This window comes from Phocoena phocoena, chromosome 18, assembly GCF_963924675.1.
Source record: "Phocoena phocoena chromosome 18, mPhoPho1.1, whole genome shotgun sequence".
NCBI classification, from domain to species: domain Eukaryota; kingdom Metazoa; phylum Chordata; class Mammalia; order Artiodactyla; family Phocoenidae; genus Phocoena; species Phocoena phocoena.
The window spans coordinates 33,220,400-33,236,459 of NC_089236.1; the positions used below are offsets into that span (position 1 = coordinate 33,220,400).

A 16,060-nucleotide genomic window follows, 5' to 3' on the forward strand; every position below is an offset into this window, starting at 1 on the left:
ATCTTCATAGCACTTGCTACAATTGTAACTAAGTAACTGCATATAATTAATTTAACGTTTTTATTCTCAGATAGACTATAAACCTCAAAGGCAGGGCTCATGACTGCTAATCTCACCTGCAGTGCCTGGCACAGTAGTTGGCTCATAGTGTGGGCTCAAAAAATCCCTGTTGAATGAATGAATGGCTTACTCATCTAGTCTCATGGTTCCTAAACCTTCTTTTTAATTGTTGAATCCTTTATTCAAATTAAAGCAGATTAAAGAAGTGCTGTTCTGCTTTGAGGGGGCTTAGGGGCTTAGACTCCAGCTTGCTGCCCCTTTTCTTTGCCATATACTGTGGTTCTTCAGGCACCAAGTGGAGCCACTAGGGCTCCTTAGAAAATCCTTTGTGATCCACTGAACCAGTCTAACTGCTTGGATTCTTTTCTGTAATGTTCGTACCAATTAATCATCTAACGGAAGCCTGAATCGTCTAACTCTGGGGAACTCACCCTGTTCTAAGACTGCCTGTTTCCTTGTTGGACTGCCTCTAGATTAAGATTCTTTATTAAATTAAGCTGAAATCTTTTCTTTAGGACTTAGGACTATAGGACTATAGTCCTTAGGATAGTCCTTAGGACTATCATCTGGGATTGACAAGAACAAGTCTATTTCCTTCCACATTTCAAATCTCTAAGGTCACTATTATAGTCTTTTTATTTGCCCTCCTTTCCCTTTTATTTTTTTCTTCCTTGTTATTTTTATACTGATTATATGTATATGTACACTGATTATATGTTCATTATATTAACAACATAAAACAATATGCTGTAGAAAATGAAAGTGTATTATATATATTATTTTAAAGTATCATGTAAAACAACAGTGTTACAACTTGCTTTTTTGATATATTTAAAATGCAACCAAAAGTGTAAATAATAATTTTTAAAAATCCATATTTTTACTACTCAAGGAACAGTAACTAATATATTGTCATAATTGCTTCTATTCCTTTTAAAGGAATTAACCTTACCAACAAAGCAAAATTCCTCTCTGGCAACTTCCCCTCAGATGTATTCCCTTTCTTCCCCACTTCAACCAGTATTCTGAGTTTGTTGGGTATCCTTCAAATGTGTTTTCATCCTTCTACAATACATTTGTGTGCACCTATACATCCAAACATAAATATATCTATGCTGTCCAGTACGTAGCCACTAGCCAGTGTGGTTATTTAAATTTAAATTAATTTAAAAAAATGTTTTAAAAATCAGTTCTTCTATTGCACTAACCATATTCCACGTGCTCACTAGCCACATGTGACTAGCAGCTAGTATATTAAACAGTGCAGATATAGAACACATCCATCATTGCACACAGCTCTGTTGTAATATATGTATTTTAGTATGTGCGTTTAAAATTTCACATAAGGTAGTACCCTGAGTATGTTTATCAAGCTGCTCTTTTTTTTTTTTAAAAACTTGACATTATGTTGTCAAGATCCACCCAAACTGACATGTAAGGAGGTCTAGTTTATTTATTTAAACTGGCATAGATCATTCTATTTTTTGGTAGAAAAAAATATATATAACACTTTTTAAAATCCATTTCTCCCCAATTGGACGTTGGAGTTGTTTTCATTCTTCTAGTTTAAACAATGCATCAATGAACATTTTTCTCTGGAATACGTATCTAAAAATGAAAATGCTCAATCATAAGGTATGCACCTTTTCGGTTTTGTCAGATATTGCCAAAATACTCTCCCAAGTGGTTGTATCGACTTTACTCCCATGACCAGTGCACTAAAAATTTCCCCATATCCTTGCCAACGTTTAATTATTGTCTACTAGTTTTTACCATTGGCTTGGTGAAAATGGAATTTTAGCGATATCCCATTGTTTTTTTTTTTTTTTTTTTTTGCGGCACGTGGGCCTCTCACTGTTGTGGCCTTTCCTGCTGCGGAGCACAGGCTCCGGACGTGCAGGCTCAGTGGCCATGGCTCACAGGCCTAGCTTCTCCGCGGCATGTGGGATCTTCCCCGACCGGGGCACAAACCCGTGTCCCCTGCATCGGCAGGCAGACTCTCAACCACTGCGCCACCAGGGAAGCCCTATCCCATTGTTTTAACTGTCATTTTGTGCTTATAGATGTGGTTAAACATTTTCACATATTTACTGAATGCTTAGATTTTATTTTTGTATATTGACTATACATATACTTTGCCCATTTCTCTATTGGAATTTTGCCTTTTTCTTAATGATTTATAGTAATTCATCACATTAAAACTTGCTTTTATTTTTTTACTCCGCATATGTATCTCACTAATATATCTTAGTTCATAGTGATCTGTTAAATTTTTTTCTTTCTTTTTTTTTTTTTTGGTAATGTCTACAATCGTACCCACTATAACTTATTTAAATATTTCCCTTTTGATAGATATTTTGTTTATCTTCCGGATTTTGTTTTTTTTTGTGGTGTTACTGTACCACATTGACTACCACAGCCATTAATCTTGCTCACTGAATAGTTCTGGATCCTGGTATTTGACTTCCTGTGTTGTCATATATCCAGTCCTGGCAGAGCATTTAATTTCCAGTGTGCGATCCTCCAGAGTCTTCTTTTCTCCTACTTCTTCAATCAGCAATGTTCCAGATGGTTAGTGCTTTGTCAGGGTCCTGGAGTGAGAATGATCAAGGCCTTTCTCCCCACTCTCTAGACATCCACATTAGACATATAACATGAAAGAAAAATAAACATGTTTTGATCACAAATCACTAATATTTTGTGGTTGTTTGTCATGGCATAACCCAGACTCTCTTGATGGCCACCTATTTCTTATACTCAGTAGTTAAGAAACTTTTTTTTTTTTAAAGAAATAAGTTCATTTTTTCATAGAATTCTACGAGTCAAACAATCTTTAGAGGTCAGCTATTTCAATCCTCTGCCTACTAAATCATTTCCTAAATTATGAGTTCTAGAACCATGACAAATGGGTTAACAGCAAATTCCTTGGTCTTTAGTTTGTGGAACCCCACTCCTTTTATTGATCTTCTCATGAGTTGATGGACACTTTGATTATTTTTTCCACTTATTGGCTAATATGAATAATGCTATGAACATCCACGTACAAGTTTTTGTGTGGACATGTTTCCATTTCTCTTGGGTATACATACCTAGAAGTATATATGAGTTGCTGAGTCATATGAAAACTCATTAACTTTTTGAGACCTGCCAAACTGCTTTCCAAAGTGGTTACATGATTTTACATTCCCACTGGCAATGTATGAAGGTTCAAATTTCTCCTCACCAACACTTGTCATTGTCCATCATCTTTTTAACCATAGCCATCCTAGTGGGTGTGAAGTATCTCATGTGCTTTTGATTTGTATTTGCCTAGTGACTAATGATGTTGAGTACCTTTTCATTTACTTACTGGCCATTTTTATGTCTCCTTTGGAGAAATATCTGTTAAAAATGCATTGCCTATTTTTAACTGAGTTGTCTTTTTATTATTGAATTTTAAGAGTCTTTATATATTCTTGATACAAACCCCTATTTTCTCCCTTTCTGTAAATTGTCTTTTCACTGTCTTGATGATCTTCGAGTCACAAGTTTTAAATTTTGATGAAGTCTGACTTATCTAATTTTTCTTTTTTTCAATTTTGTTTTGGATGTCATATCTATTGCCTAACCCATCGTCATGAAGATTTGCTTTTACATTTTCTTTTAGGAGTATTATATTTTTAGCCCTGCATTTAAATCTATAATCAGTTTTGAATTAATTTTTATGTATGATGTTAAAAGGGTCTGACTTTATTATTTTGCATATGAATACCCAGTTGTCCCAGCACCATTTGTTGAAAAGACTCTCTTCCCTTTCTTAAAACTGAAAATAGTTTTTTCCTGTTTACAGGTTTCTAGCACATTTCCTGAAAAGCTCAGCAGTTCTTCAAACCTCCCTGGCATTGGCTCATCTAAGTTATTCACAGGTTATTTTAGTATTCTCTGGGTTGTAAATGGCTTAAGGTCAAAAGATTTAATGTGCCTCCGAGGGGCTAGTAAAAATACCACTTTTTTAATTGTGGTTTTTACCTCCTCATCCATGGTCTTCTATCATTTTCAATCTGAGAAACTTTTCCTGAAGTTTCTGACGAAACTGAACGAAACGAAAGGGGCAAAACATAGTTGAATGGATTTTCAGTCTCTCTTCTGTTAATTTATACCATTGACTCCAATACGTTTAACTCCTCCTTTTTGTCCTCTTGTACCTAACAAAGCTCTTTTGTCATCCTTAGGCTCTCCCCCAGCTTTCAGTTCATTGTAGACTTTATATTTTCTGTAAATCAATGATTCATCTATTAAAAATGGAAATATAATTTTTTGTCTAGTCAGCTCCTACCATATCCCATGGCACTAACTTATCAATACAGAACATAATTCCAATTTAAAATTTTTGATGTGAAAGAAATTAGTATAATCCATGCTTTTTTCCTTAAATTTTTATTTTGAAAAGTTTCAAACTTAGATACAAATTTTAAAAAATATATAATGAGCACCTGACCCTCCAATCAGATTCACCCATTTTAAACATTCTGCCACATTTACCTTCTCCCTCTCTTTCATATATATATATATATATATATATACAAACATACATATATATAATAATAAGTTGTAGACACAACTCTTCAGCCATAAATGTTTGACATAAAATTTCTAACATTAAGGACAATATTATCACATCTAAGAAAATTATAATTCCATTGTACTATCTGATATCTAGTCCATTTAAATTTGTGCTTTTGGCTACAAAAATCTCTCCTCCTTTTCCTTCTCCTTATTCTTTTTAAATCCAGGGTTGCATGTTGTTGTCATGTCTCTTTACTCTCTTTAATCTGGAATAATTTTTTTTTTTTTAGTTTCATTGGCTCATTTGAACAGCCCAGGCCAGGTTTCTTGTAGAAGATGCCACATTCTAGATTTATTTGCCTGTTTCCTTATGTTTTACTTGTTCCAACATCTCCTACATATCTCAGCCTTGGCACTCCTGACATCTTGGATCAGGTGGCTATCTTGTTCATTGCAGGATGTTTAATAGAATGCCCCTCCCACCAGGTTGTGACAACCAAAATGTCTCCACACATGCCAAATGTGCCCAGGAAATGGGGATGGGATAGGGATCCACTTATTGCTTGTGAACTACTATCTAGAAGCTTGCTTAAATTCAGGTTAAACAATTTTGGAAAGAATATTTCTCAGATGACGTGTATTTCTAATTGCATTATATCACTAAGCACATAATATCAGATTGTGCCATTAGTGATTCTAGCCTTGATCGCTTATTTAAGGCAATGATTATTTTTCTTTAAAGTAAAGGTATGTTTTTCCCTTTTGTAAGAAGTAAGTTATGGCTTGATACTTTGAGACCATCTGAAGATTCTATACTCCTACAATCTTTCACCCAGTGCCTTTTAGCATCCTCTGATGGACTCTGGCTGAATCAATTGAGATTTACTTGGAATATGGTGATTTTCTAATTCTATTATTTGTTCTATGTTTATTCTCTGGTATTTCTTTGAAAGAAAAGTTTCATCCCCCCTCCTTTTATTTATTTTTACTGGCACTCTGAATTCTTGCATTTTCTTTATCCTTTTTTAAAAATTCAACTATTGTAATTATTCTTTTTGATGCTCATATTATCCCAAATTCCTCCAGTGGGAATCTTTGACCCATTCTTTAAAGCACTTCTTGAAGTAAGGGAATTTAGTGTTTTGTGGAGCATTTTATGAAAGTTATTTTAAGTACCACACAATGGTAAATTCTTACTGTACACACTGCATATGAGACCAAATGTGTAAAGCCTTCACATTTAACCAGCAAAGAATTTTGACGATTGGGACATTTTTTTTGTTTTTTCGGTACGCGGGCCTCTCACTGTTGTGGCCTCTCCCACTGCGGAGCACAGGCTCCGGATGCGCAGGCTCAGCGGCCATGACTCACGGGCCCAGCCGCTCCGCGGCATGTGGGATCTTCGTGGACCGGGGCACGAACGAACCCGTGTCCGCTACATCGGCAGGCGTACTCTCAACCACTGCGCCACCAGGGAAGCCCTGGGACAGCATATTACTTTCATAGTTAACAAGTTACACTAGTTGAAAAATGCAATTGGTAAGAGAAAATTCTACAACCAATAAAAATTATTAGCAATTTAATTTTGAGTCATCTATTTAGCTTCAGAATGGTAAATCTTTTCCTGACTCCTGGATATTTTGAATGGTGCCTATAAATTGAAATACACATGTAGTATATCTATGAACTAAACACTGTATACTACTGCAAAATGTAGAGACAAAGATATAGTTATTTCTGATTCTAAAACTGCTTGGAAACATGTTTCATTAAAATCAGGATCTAAGCAACGTGCTCGGACGCACATTTCAGTAGCATCACAGCTAACTAAGCAAAGCATCGTGAAATAAATTTGCATTAAGGAATTTAACTCCACCCAGTGTAATTATCCTCTTCCTTACTGTCAGTTTCCTCCCCAGTCCCAGGAGCGGCTCTGCCCAATTCCGCAGTCTCTGCTCTAAGTCCACGTTGATGAGGCAGCCCCTGCTATAGGGTTGAAGGTTTTAACAGTCTCCCCAAACGACTTGCCACGTGCGACCAGAGCCACTCGATAGAATGTTTCTCCCCAGCAGCCACAAGACTGGAAAACCGCGGAGGGTGGAGCAAGCTCTCAGTGAGCGTCTCCCGGGCCCAGCGCCCCTTCCGCCTGTTCCTCCGATTGGCTGGCGTGAGTCTCGGCCGCCCAATCGCGTTGGAGTGTCTCCTGCGCGGCTTGCGGCGCCGCCGCGCATGCCCACTCGAGAGCCGCCCCTACGCTTCAGTCCCCGGGAGAGCCACAGAAGGGCACCGGCAAGCGGCGGGTGGGAACTGGGCCTGGCAGTGCCCGTGCCAATATCAGAAGGCCGTACCGGGACCTGGATGGGCCCAGTGGGAGAACGACAGGAAAAACAAGCACCGACAGAACTACCCGATTTCCCCATATTCCTTAAGTGCAGGTTTTCCCTGGGTTGACCCATTCATTTTTATCGTAGTGTGGGAGTTGGACAGTCCGATTTAGCTGTGGGGAGTCGAAAATATCCGATTATATTTCTTTTCTTTGTGTCCGGGCAGATCGAAAAAGGGAGCAAATGGAGCGAATCTTAATAAGAAAGTAAACTTTTCTCCTGTGTAGAGTGGACTGGGAACACCCTTCCTTTGACTTTCCCTGTACGAAATGTGGCCTTATTAGCGTTTAACTGGAAGCGCTTTTCCGCCACCGCCCGAGCGTTTCAGCTCTAGCGCTTTCCTGCCCTCTCGGAGGTGGCCGCCTGTGGGCGCTGGAAACGCTGCCTTACTTTCTGCTGTACAAAGAACCGCCCCACTAGTTTCCACGGTGTGCAACTCAGAAAAGTGACCCCGAACGAAAAGCAACCGGCCTTCGGCGGAGAGGCCGTGCCGTGCTCCTTACTGACAAACTGGCCCCGACCTGCAGGCCCCGGCCTGTCCTAAGCGAATCGCCGCTGTCGGCGCGCCACAACCTCACAGTCTCACGCCAGGCCGGCCCCTGCGGCCGCTTGGAAAACGCGGCGAGCGGAACCCGCACGCGGAAGCGCCGGCGCACTGAGCATGCCCAGTTGCAGAGCCGACCAGAGGAGTTTTTTTCTTTTCTTTCTTTTTTCTTTTTCTTTTCTTTTTTTTTTTTTTTTGGTCTCAAGCAGCAGGCCTTCTCCCCACCCCCACCCGAGCCCCCCACCACCCCCGGCCTAAGCAGCTACCATGGCCGAGGTCCCCGGCGCGGTGTTGTCCCAGGCGGGTTGGTAAGTGGCGAGTATAATCGGCCGCGGGCGCGGGCCGGGCCGGAGTAGGGTTGGGGTTGGGGCGGTGGGGTGCGTGTCGGGGTAGGCGGAGGCCGCCGCCCGCCCCCGGCCTCTCCCCGGGCCCTCCGGGCCGGCTCCGCCCCCGGCGCCACGCGGAGCCGAGCGAGTCCCCCAGCTTCCCTCGGCGTGGCGGCGCGGCCTGGGCCCCAGGAGGCGGGCGGCGCTCCGGGGAGAGGCCGGGGGCCGCGGGCAGGGCGGCGGGGCGGGCGGCGACGCAGGCCCGAGCCGAGCCGAGCGGGCGGACGCTCAGCGCCACCGCGCCGCTCCGGGGGTTGTTGCCGCGGCTGGACGAGAGGAGGCGAGGGCTGGAGAACGGGGTGCGGCGGAGAGGGACGAGCACGGCCGGAGCCCGCGGGCCCGCGGGAAGTTGAGGGCACAGCACAGCCCGGGCTGTTGCCGGGCCGCCTTCGTCCTCCTTATTCCAAAGTACAGGACGGAGCAGGGGAAAGCCGCCCTCTGCGGCACACACACAACTTCTGAAGCAGAGAATGACCACATTAACTCGTGTGGATGCTCCGTAGAACTTTTCTTGAAAAGATGACGGTGTTCGGATTTTTAAAGACATGTCAAGATTTTAGGATCTGAAAACAATAAAAAAAATTATGCGAATTAAGCAGTTTCTGCAACTTCGGCCATTAGGGTTGTAAACATCCAGTTTAATTTACTAACGCTTTAACAGGCCTGCATGGGCACAGTCTGGGATGAAGGGTGGGAAGGAGGTTGAAAAAGATTTGCCCCTGCTCTCTGGAAGTTCACTATCTTAGCGAAAAGAGGGGAAGGAGGCATTAAAACAACAAACACAAAAACGGGAAATTGTGGTAAACTGTACAGAGGTGCAGGCAAATGTGGTATGGAATTGGAGAGGAAGGAGAGTTAATTTCCTGGAGAAGTGGGCTTTGGGAGATGGTGAGGAGAAGGCTTTATAGATACAGAGCCGCTGGAGATGAGGCACAGAGGTAGGAAAGTGCTTATTGGTTTGCAGAATTGATATTAGATCCCTATGGTTCCTCGAAGTAGAAGGGTGTCCAGTGAAGATTAAGACCTTAAAAGTTTGTGGCCAGGTTATGGAGCCTACAAGTGCCTAAAGGATGGATTTGATTTTGTGAATGAAAATTTTGATTAGAGGGCTGTAACACCTGTGTTATGAAGACGCTGTGCCTGGCTCTACTGGCACCTCATTTTACACGTGAAGAGATTGAGGCACAAAATTGTTAAGTAACTTTCCAAAAAAAATGACATAACTGGAAAGTGGTGGAGTTGAATGGTGAGCACAGAGGGGCTGGTTCCAGCTCTGGTGCTTTTAACTGTTACTGTTCTGACAGTATTTGCTTTTAACTGTTACTGTTCTGACAGTTTTTGCTTAGAACACCATTGACATAACAAACTGTAGCGTTAAAAACTCACCTTTTTCAGTTTTATTATTGTTCTTCTAACTGGAATTTCTACATTCGGTTTGTTTACCTCATAACGCTATCCTGAAAAATCTCGGATCACTCTTTTTGAGTTTTTCCCCATTCTTCGTTTGATTAACCCTTAGTTCTTCAAACTAGTTGTATGAATTCGTTTACAGTCTTTTACTGCTTTCCAACATGATCCCACCTCTGTTAGAAAGGCCAGTCTCAATATTTTGATTCCAAACACATACTAAATTGTTTTTTGGACTCTAAGATCCTTAAGGGTGGGTAAACTGCATCTTATGTTTCTGTATATCTGTAATGCCAGGGAGCTCACTACCTTGTAGGTTCTTTTTTTTTGAATTTTTGAATTTTATTTTTTTATATAGCAGGTTCTTATTAGTTATCCATTTTATACATATTAGTGTATATATGTCAATCCCAATCTTCCAATTCATCCCACCACCGCACCCCCACCCCTGCCACTTTACCCCCTTGGTGTCCATACGTTTGTTCTCTACATTTGTGTCTCTATTTCTGTCCTGCAAACTGGTCCATGTGTGCCATTTTTCTAGGTTCCACATATATGCGTTAATATACGATATTTGTTTTTCTCTTTCTGACATTTCACTCTGTATGACAGTCTCTAGATCCATCCACGTCTCCACAAAGTTTCGTTCCTTTTAATGGCTGAGTAATATTCCATTGTATATATGTACCACATCTTTATCCATTCATCTGATGATGGGCATTTAGATTGCTTCCATGACCTGGCTATTGTAAATAGTGCTGCAATGAACATTGGGGTGCATGTGTCTTTTTGAATTATGGTTTTCTCTGGGTATATGCCAAGGAGTGGGATTGCTGGGTCATATGGTAATTCTATTTTTAGTGTTTTCAGGAACCTCCATACTGTTCTCCATAGTGGCTGTATCAATTTACATTCCCACCAGCAGTGCAAGAGGGTTCCCTTTTCTCCACACCCTCTCCAGCATTTGTTGTTTGTAGATTTTCTGATGATGCCCATTCTAACTGGTGTGAGGTGATACCTCATTGTAGTTTTGATTTGCATTTCTCTAATAATTAGTGATGTTGAGCAGTTTTTCATGTGCCTCTTGGCCATCTGTATGTTTTCTTTGGAGAAATGTCTATTTTTCTTCCCATTTTTTGATTGGGTTGTTTGTTTTTTTAATATTGAGCTGCAGGTGCTGTTTATATGTTTTGGGGATTAATCCTTTGTCCATTGATTCCTTTGCAAATATTTTCTGCCATTCTGAGGGTTGTCTTTTCATCTTGTTTGTAGTTTCCTTTGCTTTGCAAAAGGTTTTAAGTTTCATTAGGTCCCATTTGTTTATTTTTGTTTTTATTTCCATTACTCTAGGAGGTGGATCAAAAAAGATCTTGCTGTGATTTATGTCGAAGACTGTATAGTGTCCATTTAGTTCTGTAATCCATTTTGAGTTTATTTTTGTGTATGGTGTTAGGGAGTGTTCTGATTTCATTCTTTTACATGTAGCTGCCGAGTTTTCCCAGCAACACTTATTGAAGAGACTGCCTTTTCTCCATTGTATATCCTTGCCTCCTTTGTCATAGATTAGTTGACCATAGGTGCATGAGTTTATCTCTGGGCTTTCTGTCCTGTTCCATTGATTTATATTTCAGTTTTTCTGCCAGTAACATAGGGTCTTGATTACTGTAGGTTTTGTAGTACAGTCTGAAGTAAGGGAGTCTGATTTCTCCAGCTCTGTCTTTTTCCCATAAGACTGTTTTGGCTATTCAGGGTCATTTGTGTCTCCATACAAATTTTAAGATTTTTTTGTTCTAGTTCCGTAAAAAATGCCATTGGAAATTTGATAGGGATTGCAATGAATCTGTAGATTGCTTTGGGTAGTATAGTCATTTTCACAATATTGATTCTTCCAATCCAGGAACATGGTATATCTCTCCATCTGTTGGTATCATCATTAATCTCTTTCATCAGTGTCTTATAGCTTTTTGCGTACAGGTCTCTTGTCTCCCTAGGTAGGTTTATTCTTAGGTATTTTATTCTTTTTGTTGCAATGGTAAATGGGAGTGTTTCCTTAATTTCTCTTTCAGATTTTTCATCATTAGTGTATAGGAATGCAAGAGATTTCTGTGAATTAATTTTGTATCCTGCAACTTTACCAAATTCATTGTTTAGCTCTACTAGTTTTCTGGTGGCATCTTTAGGATTCTGTATGTATAGTATCATGTCATCTGCAAACAGTGACAGTTTTACTTCTTCTCTTCCAATTTGTATTCCTTTTATTTCTTTTTCTTCTCTGATTGCCATGGCTAGGACTTCCAAAACTATGTTGAATAAGAGTGGCAAGAGTAGACATCCTTGTCTTGTTCCTGATGTTAGGCAAAATGGTTTCAGTTTTTCACCATTGAGAATGTTGTTTGCGGTGGGTTTGTCACACATGGCCTTTATGATGTTGAGGTAGGTTCCCTCTATACCCACGTTCTGGAGAGTTTTTTTGTCATAAATGGGTGTCGAATTTTGTCAAAAGCTTTTTCTGCATCTATTGAGATGATCATATGGTTTTTATTCTTCAGTTTGTTAATATGGTGTATCACATTGATTGATTTGCGTATATTGAAGAATCCTTGCATCCCTGTGTTAAATCCCACTTGATCATGTTGTATGATCCTTTTAATGTGTTGTTGGATTCTGTTTGCTAGTATCTTGTGGAAGATTTTTGCATCTATATTCATCAGTGATATTGGTTTGTAATTTTCTTTTTTTGTAGTATCTTTGGTTTTGGTATCAGGGTGAGGGTGGCTTCATAGATTGAGTTTGGGAGTGTTCCTTCCTCTGCAGTTTTTTGGAAGAGTTTGAGAAGGATGGGTTTAGCTTTTCTCTAAATGTTTGATAGAACTCACCTGTGAAGCCATCTGTTCCTGGGTTTTTGTTTCTTGGGAGATTTTTAATCACAGTTTCAATTTCATTACTTGTGATTGGTCTGTTCATATTTTCTATTTCTTCCTGGTTCAGTCTTGGAAGGTTATACCTTTCTAAGGATTTGTCCATTTCTTCCAGGTTGTCCATTTTATTGGCAAAGAGTTGCTTGTAGTAGTCTCTTAGGATGCTTTGTATTTCTGCAGTGTCCATTGTAACTTCTCCTTTTTCATTTCTAATGTTATTGATTTGAGTCCCCTCCCTCTTTTTCTTGATGAGTCTGGCTAATGGTTTATCAATTTTGTTTATCTTCTCAAAGAACCAGCTTTTAGTTTTATTGATCTTTGCTATTGTCTTCTTTGTTTCTATTTCATTTATTTCTGTTCTGATCTTTATGATATCTTTCCTTCTACTAATTTTGGGTTTTGTTTGTTCTTCTTTCTCTAGTTCCTTTAGGTGTAAGGTTAGATTGCTTATTTTAAATTTTTCTTGTTTCTTGAGGTAAGCTTGTATAGCTATAAACTTCCCTCTTAGATCTGCTTTTGCTGCATCCCATAGGTTTTGGATCGTTGTGTTTTTGTTGTCATTTGTCTCTAGGTATTTTTTGATTTCCTCTTTGATTTCTTCAGTGATCTCTTGGTTATTTAGTAACGTATTGTTTAGTCTCCATGTGTTTTTGTTTTTTACGTTTTTTTCCCCTGTAATTGATTTCTAATATCATAGCATTGTGCTCAGAAAAGAAGATGCTTGATATGATTTCAATTCTCTTAAATTTACTGAGGCTTGATTTGTGACCCAAGATGTGGTCCATCCTGGAGAATGTTCCGTGTGCACTTGAGAAGAAAGTGTAATCTGCTGTTTTTGGATGGAATGTCCTATAAATATCAATTAAATCTATCTGATCTATTGTGTCATTTAAAGTTTGTGTTTCCTTATTAGTTTTCTGTTTGGATGATCTGTCCATTGGTGTAAGTGAGGTGTTACAGTCCCCCACTATTATTGTGTTATTGTCGATTTCTTCTTTTATAGCTGTTAGCAGTTACCTTATGTATTGAGGTGCTTCTATGTTGGGTGCATATATATTTATAATTGTTAAATCTTCTTTCTGGATTGATCTGTTGATAATTATGTAGTGTTCTTCCTTGTCTCTTGCAACATTTTTTATTTTTAAGTCTATTTTATCTGATATGAGTATTGCTACTCCAGCTTTCTTTTGATTTCCATTTGCATGGTATATCTTTTTCCATCCCCTCACTTTCAGTCTGTATGTGTCCGTAGGTCTGAAGTGGGTCTCTTATGGACAGCATATATATGGTTCTTGTTTTTGTACCCATTCAGCGAACCTGTGTCTTTTGGTTGGAGCATTTAATCCGTTTATGTTTAAGGTGATTATTGATATGTGTGTTCCTATTACTTTTTTTTAATTTTTATGGGTTTGTGTTTTGTAGATCCTTTTCTTCTCTGGGTTTCCCACTTAGAGAAGTTCCTTTAGCATTTGTTGTAGAGCTGGTTTGGTGGTGCTGAATTCTCTAAGCTTTTGCTTGTCTATAATGCTTTTGATTTCTCCATCAGATCTGAATGAGATCCTTGCCACGTAGAGTAATCTTGGTTGTAGGTTCTTCCCTTTCATCACCTTAAGTATATCATGCCACTCCCTTGTTCTCAATTATTCTTTGTCTTTGATTTTTGTCAATTTGATTACTATGTGTCTTGGCATGTTTCTCCTTGGGTTTATCCTGCCTGGGACTCTGCACTTCCTGGACTTGAGTGGCTGTTTCCTTTCCCATGTTAGGGAAGTTTTGGACTATAATCTCTTTCAGTATTTTCTTGGGTCATTTCTCTCTCTCTTGTCTTTCTGGGACCCCTATAATGTGAATGTTGTTGAGTTTAATGTTGTCCCGGAGGTCTCTTAGGGTGTCTTCATTTCTTTTCATTCTTTTTTTCTTTATTCTGTTCTGTGGCAGTGAATTCCAGCATTCTGTCTTCCAGGTCACTTACCCGTTTTTCTGCCTCAGTTATTCTACTATTGATTCCGTCTAGTGTATTTTTCATTTCAGTTGTATTGTTCATCTTTGTTTGTTCTTTAACTTTTCTAGGTCTTTGTTAAACATTTCTTGCATCTTCTTGACCTTTGCCTCCATTCTTTTTCCGAGGTCCTGGATCATCTTCACTTATCATTACTCTGAATTATTTTTCTGGAAGGTTGCTTATCTCCACCTTATTTAGTTGTTTTTCTGGGGTTGTATCTTGTTCTTTCATCTGGTACATAGCCCTCTGCCTTTTCATCTTGTCTGTCTTTCTGTGAATGTGGTTTTTGTTCCACAGGCTGCAGGATTGTAATTCTTCTTGCTTCCGCTGTCTGCCCTCTGGTGGATAAGGCTAACAAAGAGGCTTGTGCAGGCTTCCTGATGGCAGGGACTGGTAGTGGGTAGAGCTCAGTAAAAGTTTAATCTGCTTGTCTGCTGATGGGTGGGGCTGGGTTCCCTCCCTGTTGGTGGTTTTGCCTGAGGCGACCCAACACTGGAGCCTGCCCCGCTCTTTGATGGGGCTAACAGCGGACTCTGGGAGAGCTCATGCCAAGGAGTACTTCCCAGAACTTCTGCTGCCAGTGTCCTTGTCCTCACAGTGAGCCACAGCCACCCCCTGCCTCTGCAGGAGACCCTCCAACTCTAGCAGGTAGGTCTGGTTCAGTCTCCTATGGGGTCACTGCTGCTTCCCCTGGGTCCCGATGCACACACTACTTTGTGTGTGCCCTGCAAGAGTGGAGTCTCTTTTTCCCCCCGTCTTGTTGAAGTCCTGAAATCAAATCCCACTAGCCTTCAAAGTCTGATTCTCCAGGAATTTATCCTCCTGTTGCCGGACCCCCAGGTTGGGAAGACTGATGTGGGGCTCAGAACCTTCACTCCAGTGGGTGGACTTCTGTGGTATAAGTGTTCTCCAGTTTGTGAGTCACCCACCCAGCAGTTATGGGGTTTGACTTTATTGTGATTGTGACCCTCCTACCGTCTCATTGTGCCTTCTCCTTTGTCTTTGTATGTGGAGTATCTTTCTTCCTGAGTTGCAGTGTCTTCCTGTCAATGATGGTTCAGCAGTTAGTTGTGATTCCAGTGCTCTAGCAAGAGGTTCTGAGTGCGCGTCCTTCTACTCCACCATCTTGAACCTATCTCCTACCTTGTATATTCTTGATAAAGTCTGATAGAAATGGACCTTGGATGCCCATGCTCCTGCCAGTCAGAATTCTCTAACCAGGGTCTCTACCCAAGCTTAGTGTTCTTCCTGTCTTTGTTATTTTGTTATAAACCCTCAGCAATGTTATATTGTGGCATTTTGTGTTGCAGTTTATCTGTTTACATGTTTCTTACTCTAGAGTGCTCCTTTTGTGTGGCAGGGACTCATAAAGGCAGGAAGAACCTGTGGGGCTAACAAGACTATATATCTACAAGTTTGGGAGTAATTCCTGATGGGTCTTGAACCCACTAGACTTGTGAAGAAAACAAGAGAATGTCCCAGTCTTATCCGTGACTTGTATTAGATCTTATATTTAAGTAGATATTTGTTATGTTAACATACAGAATCTCAAAGGTGTATGCAGAGAAGAGTACTGGAAGGAGAATTTTTGACCATAGAGCAGCTTTGACCAACTCATTCCAGTTCTGACATCCTGAGTTTCCTTTGACTCTTGGGATTCTCTGTTATTGTCATTGACAAAATCATTTTTTTAGTACTTAGTACTCACTTAATTATTTGCAGGACCTCAAAAGTAATAGATGCTAAAGCACTTACACTATTATTATCTGTTTTGTCAGCTTCACCTAAAATAGCAGGTTAGGGAAATATTTAGT

General features: G+C 40.1%; 1 protein-coding gene across 1 annotated transcript in view; it reads left to right on the forward strand.

Annotated features, from left to right (window-relative positions):
* The first annotated feature begins 7,766 nt into the window (after positions 1 to 7,766).
* The window catches only part of TDRD3 (tudor domain containing 3), a 201,642-nt gene continuing 193,348 nt past the window's right edge, over positions 7,767 to 16,060 (forward strand). Inside the window, exon 1 of the mRNA XM_065896180.1 lies at positions 7,767 to 7,841. Within this exon, the coding sequence (XP_065752252.1) occupies positions 7,801 to 7,841 (41 nt within the window). The 5' untranslated portion in view covers positions 7,767 to 7,800. The remainder of the gene's footprint in view (positions 7,842 to 16,060) is intronic.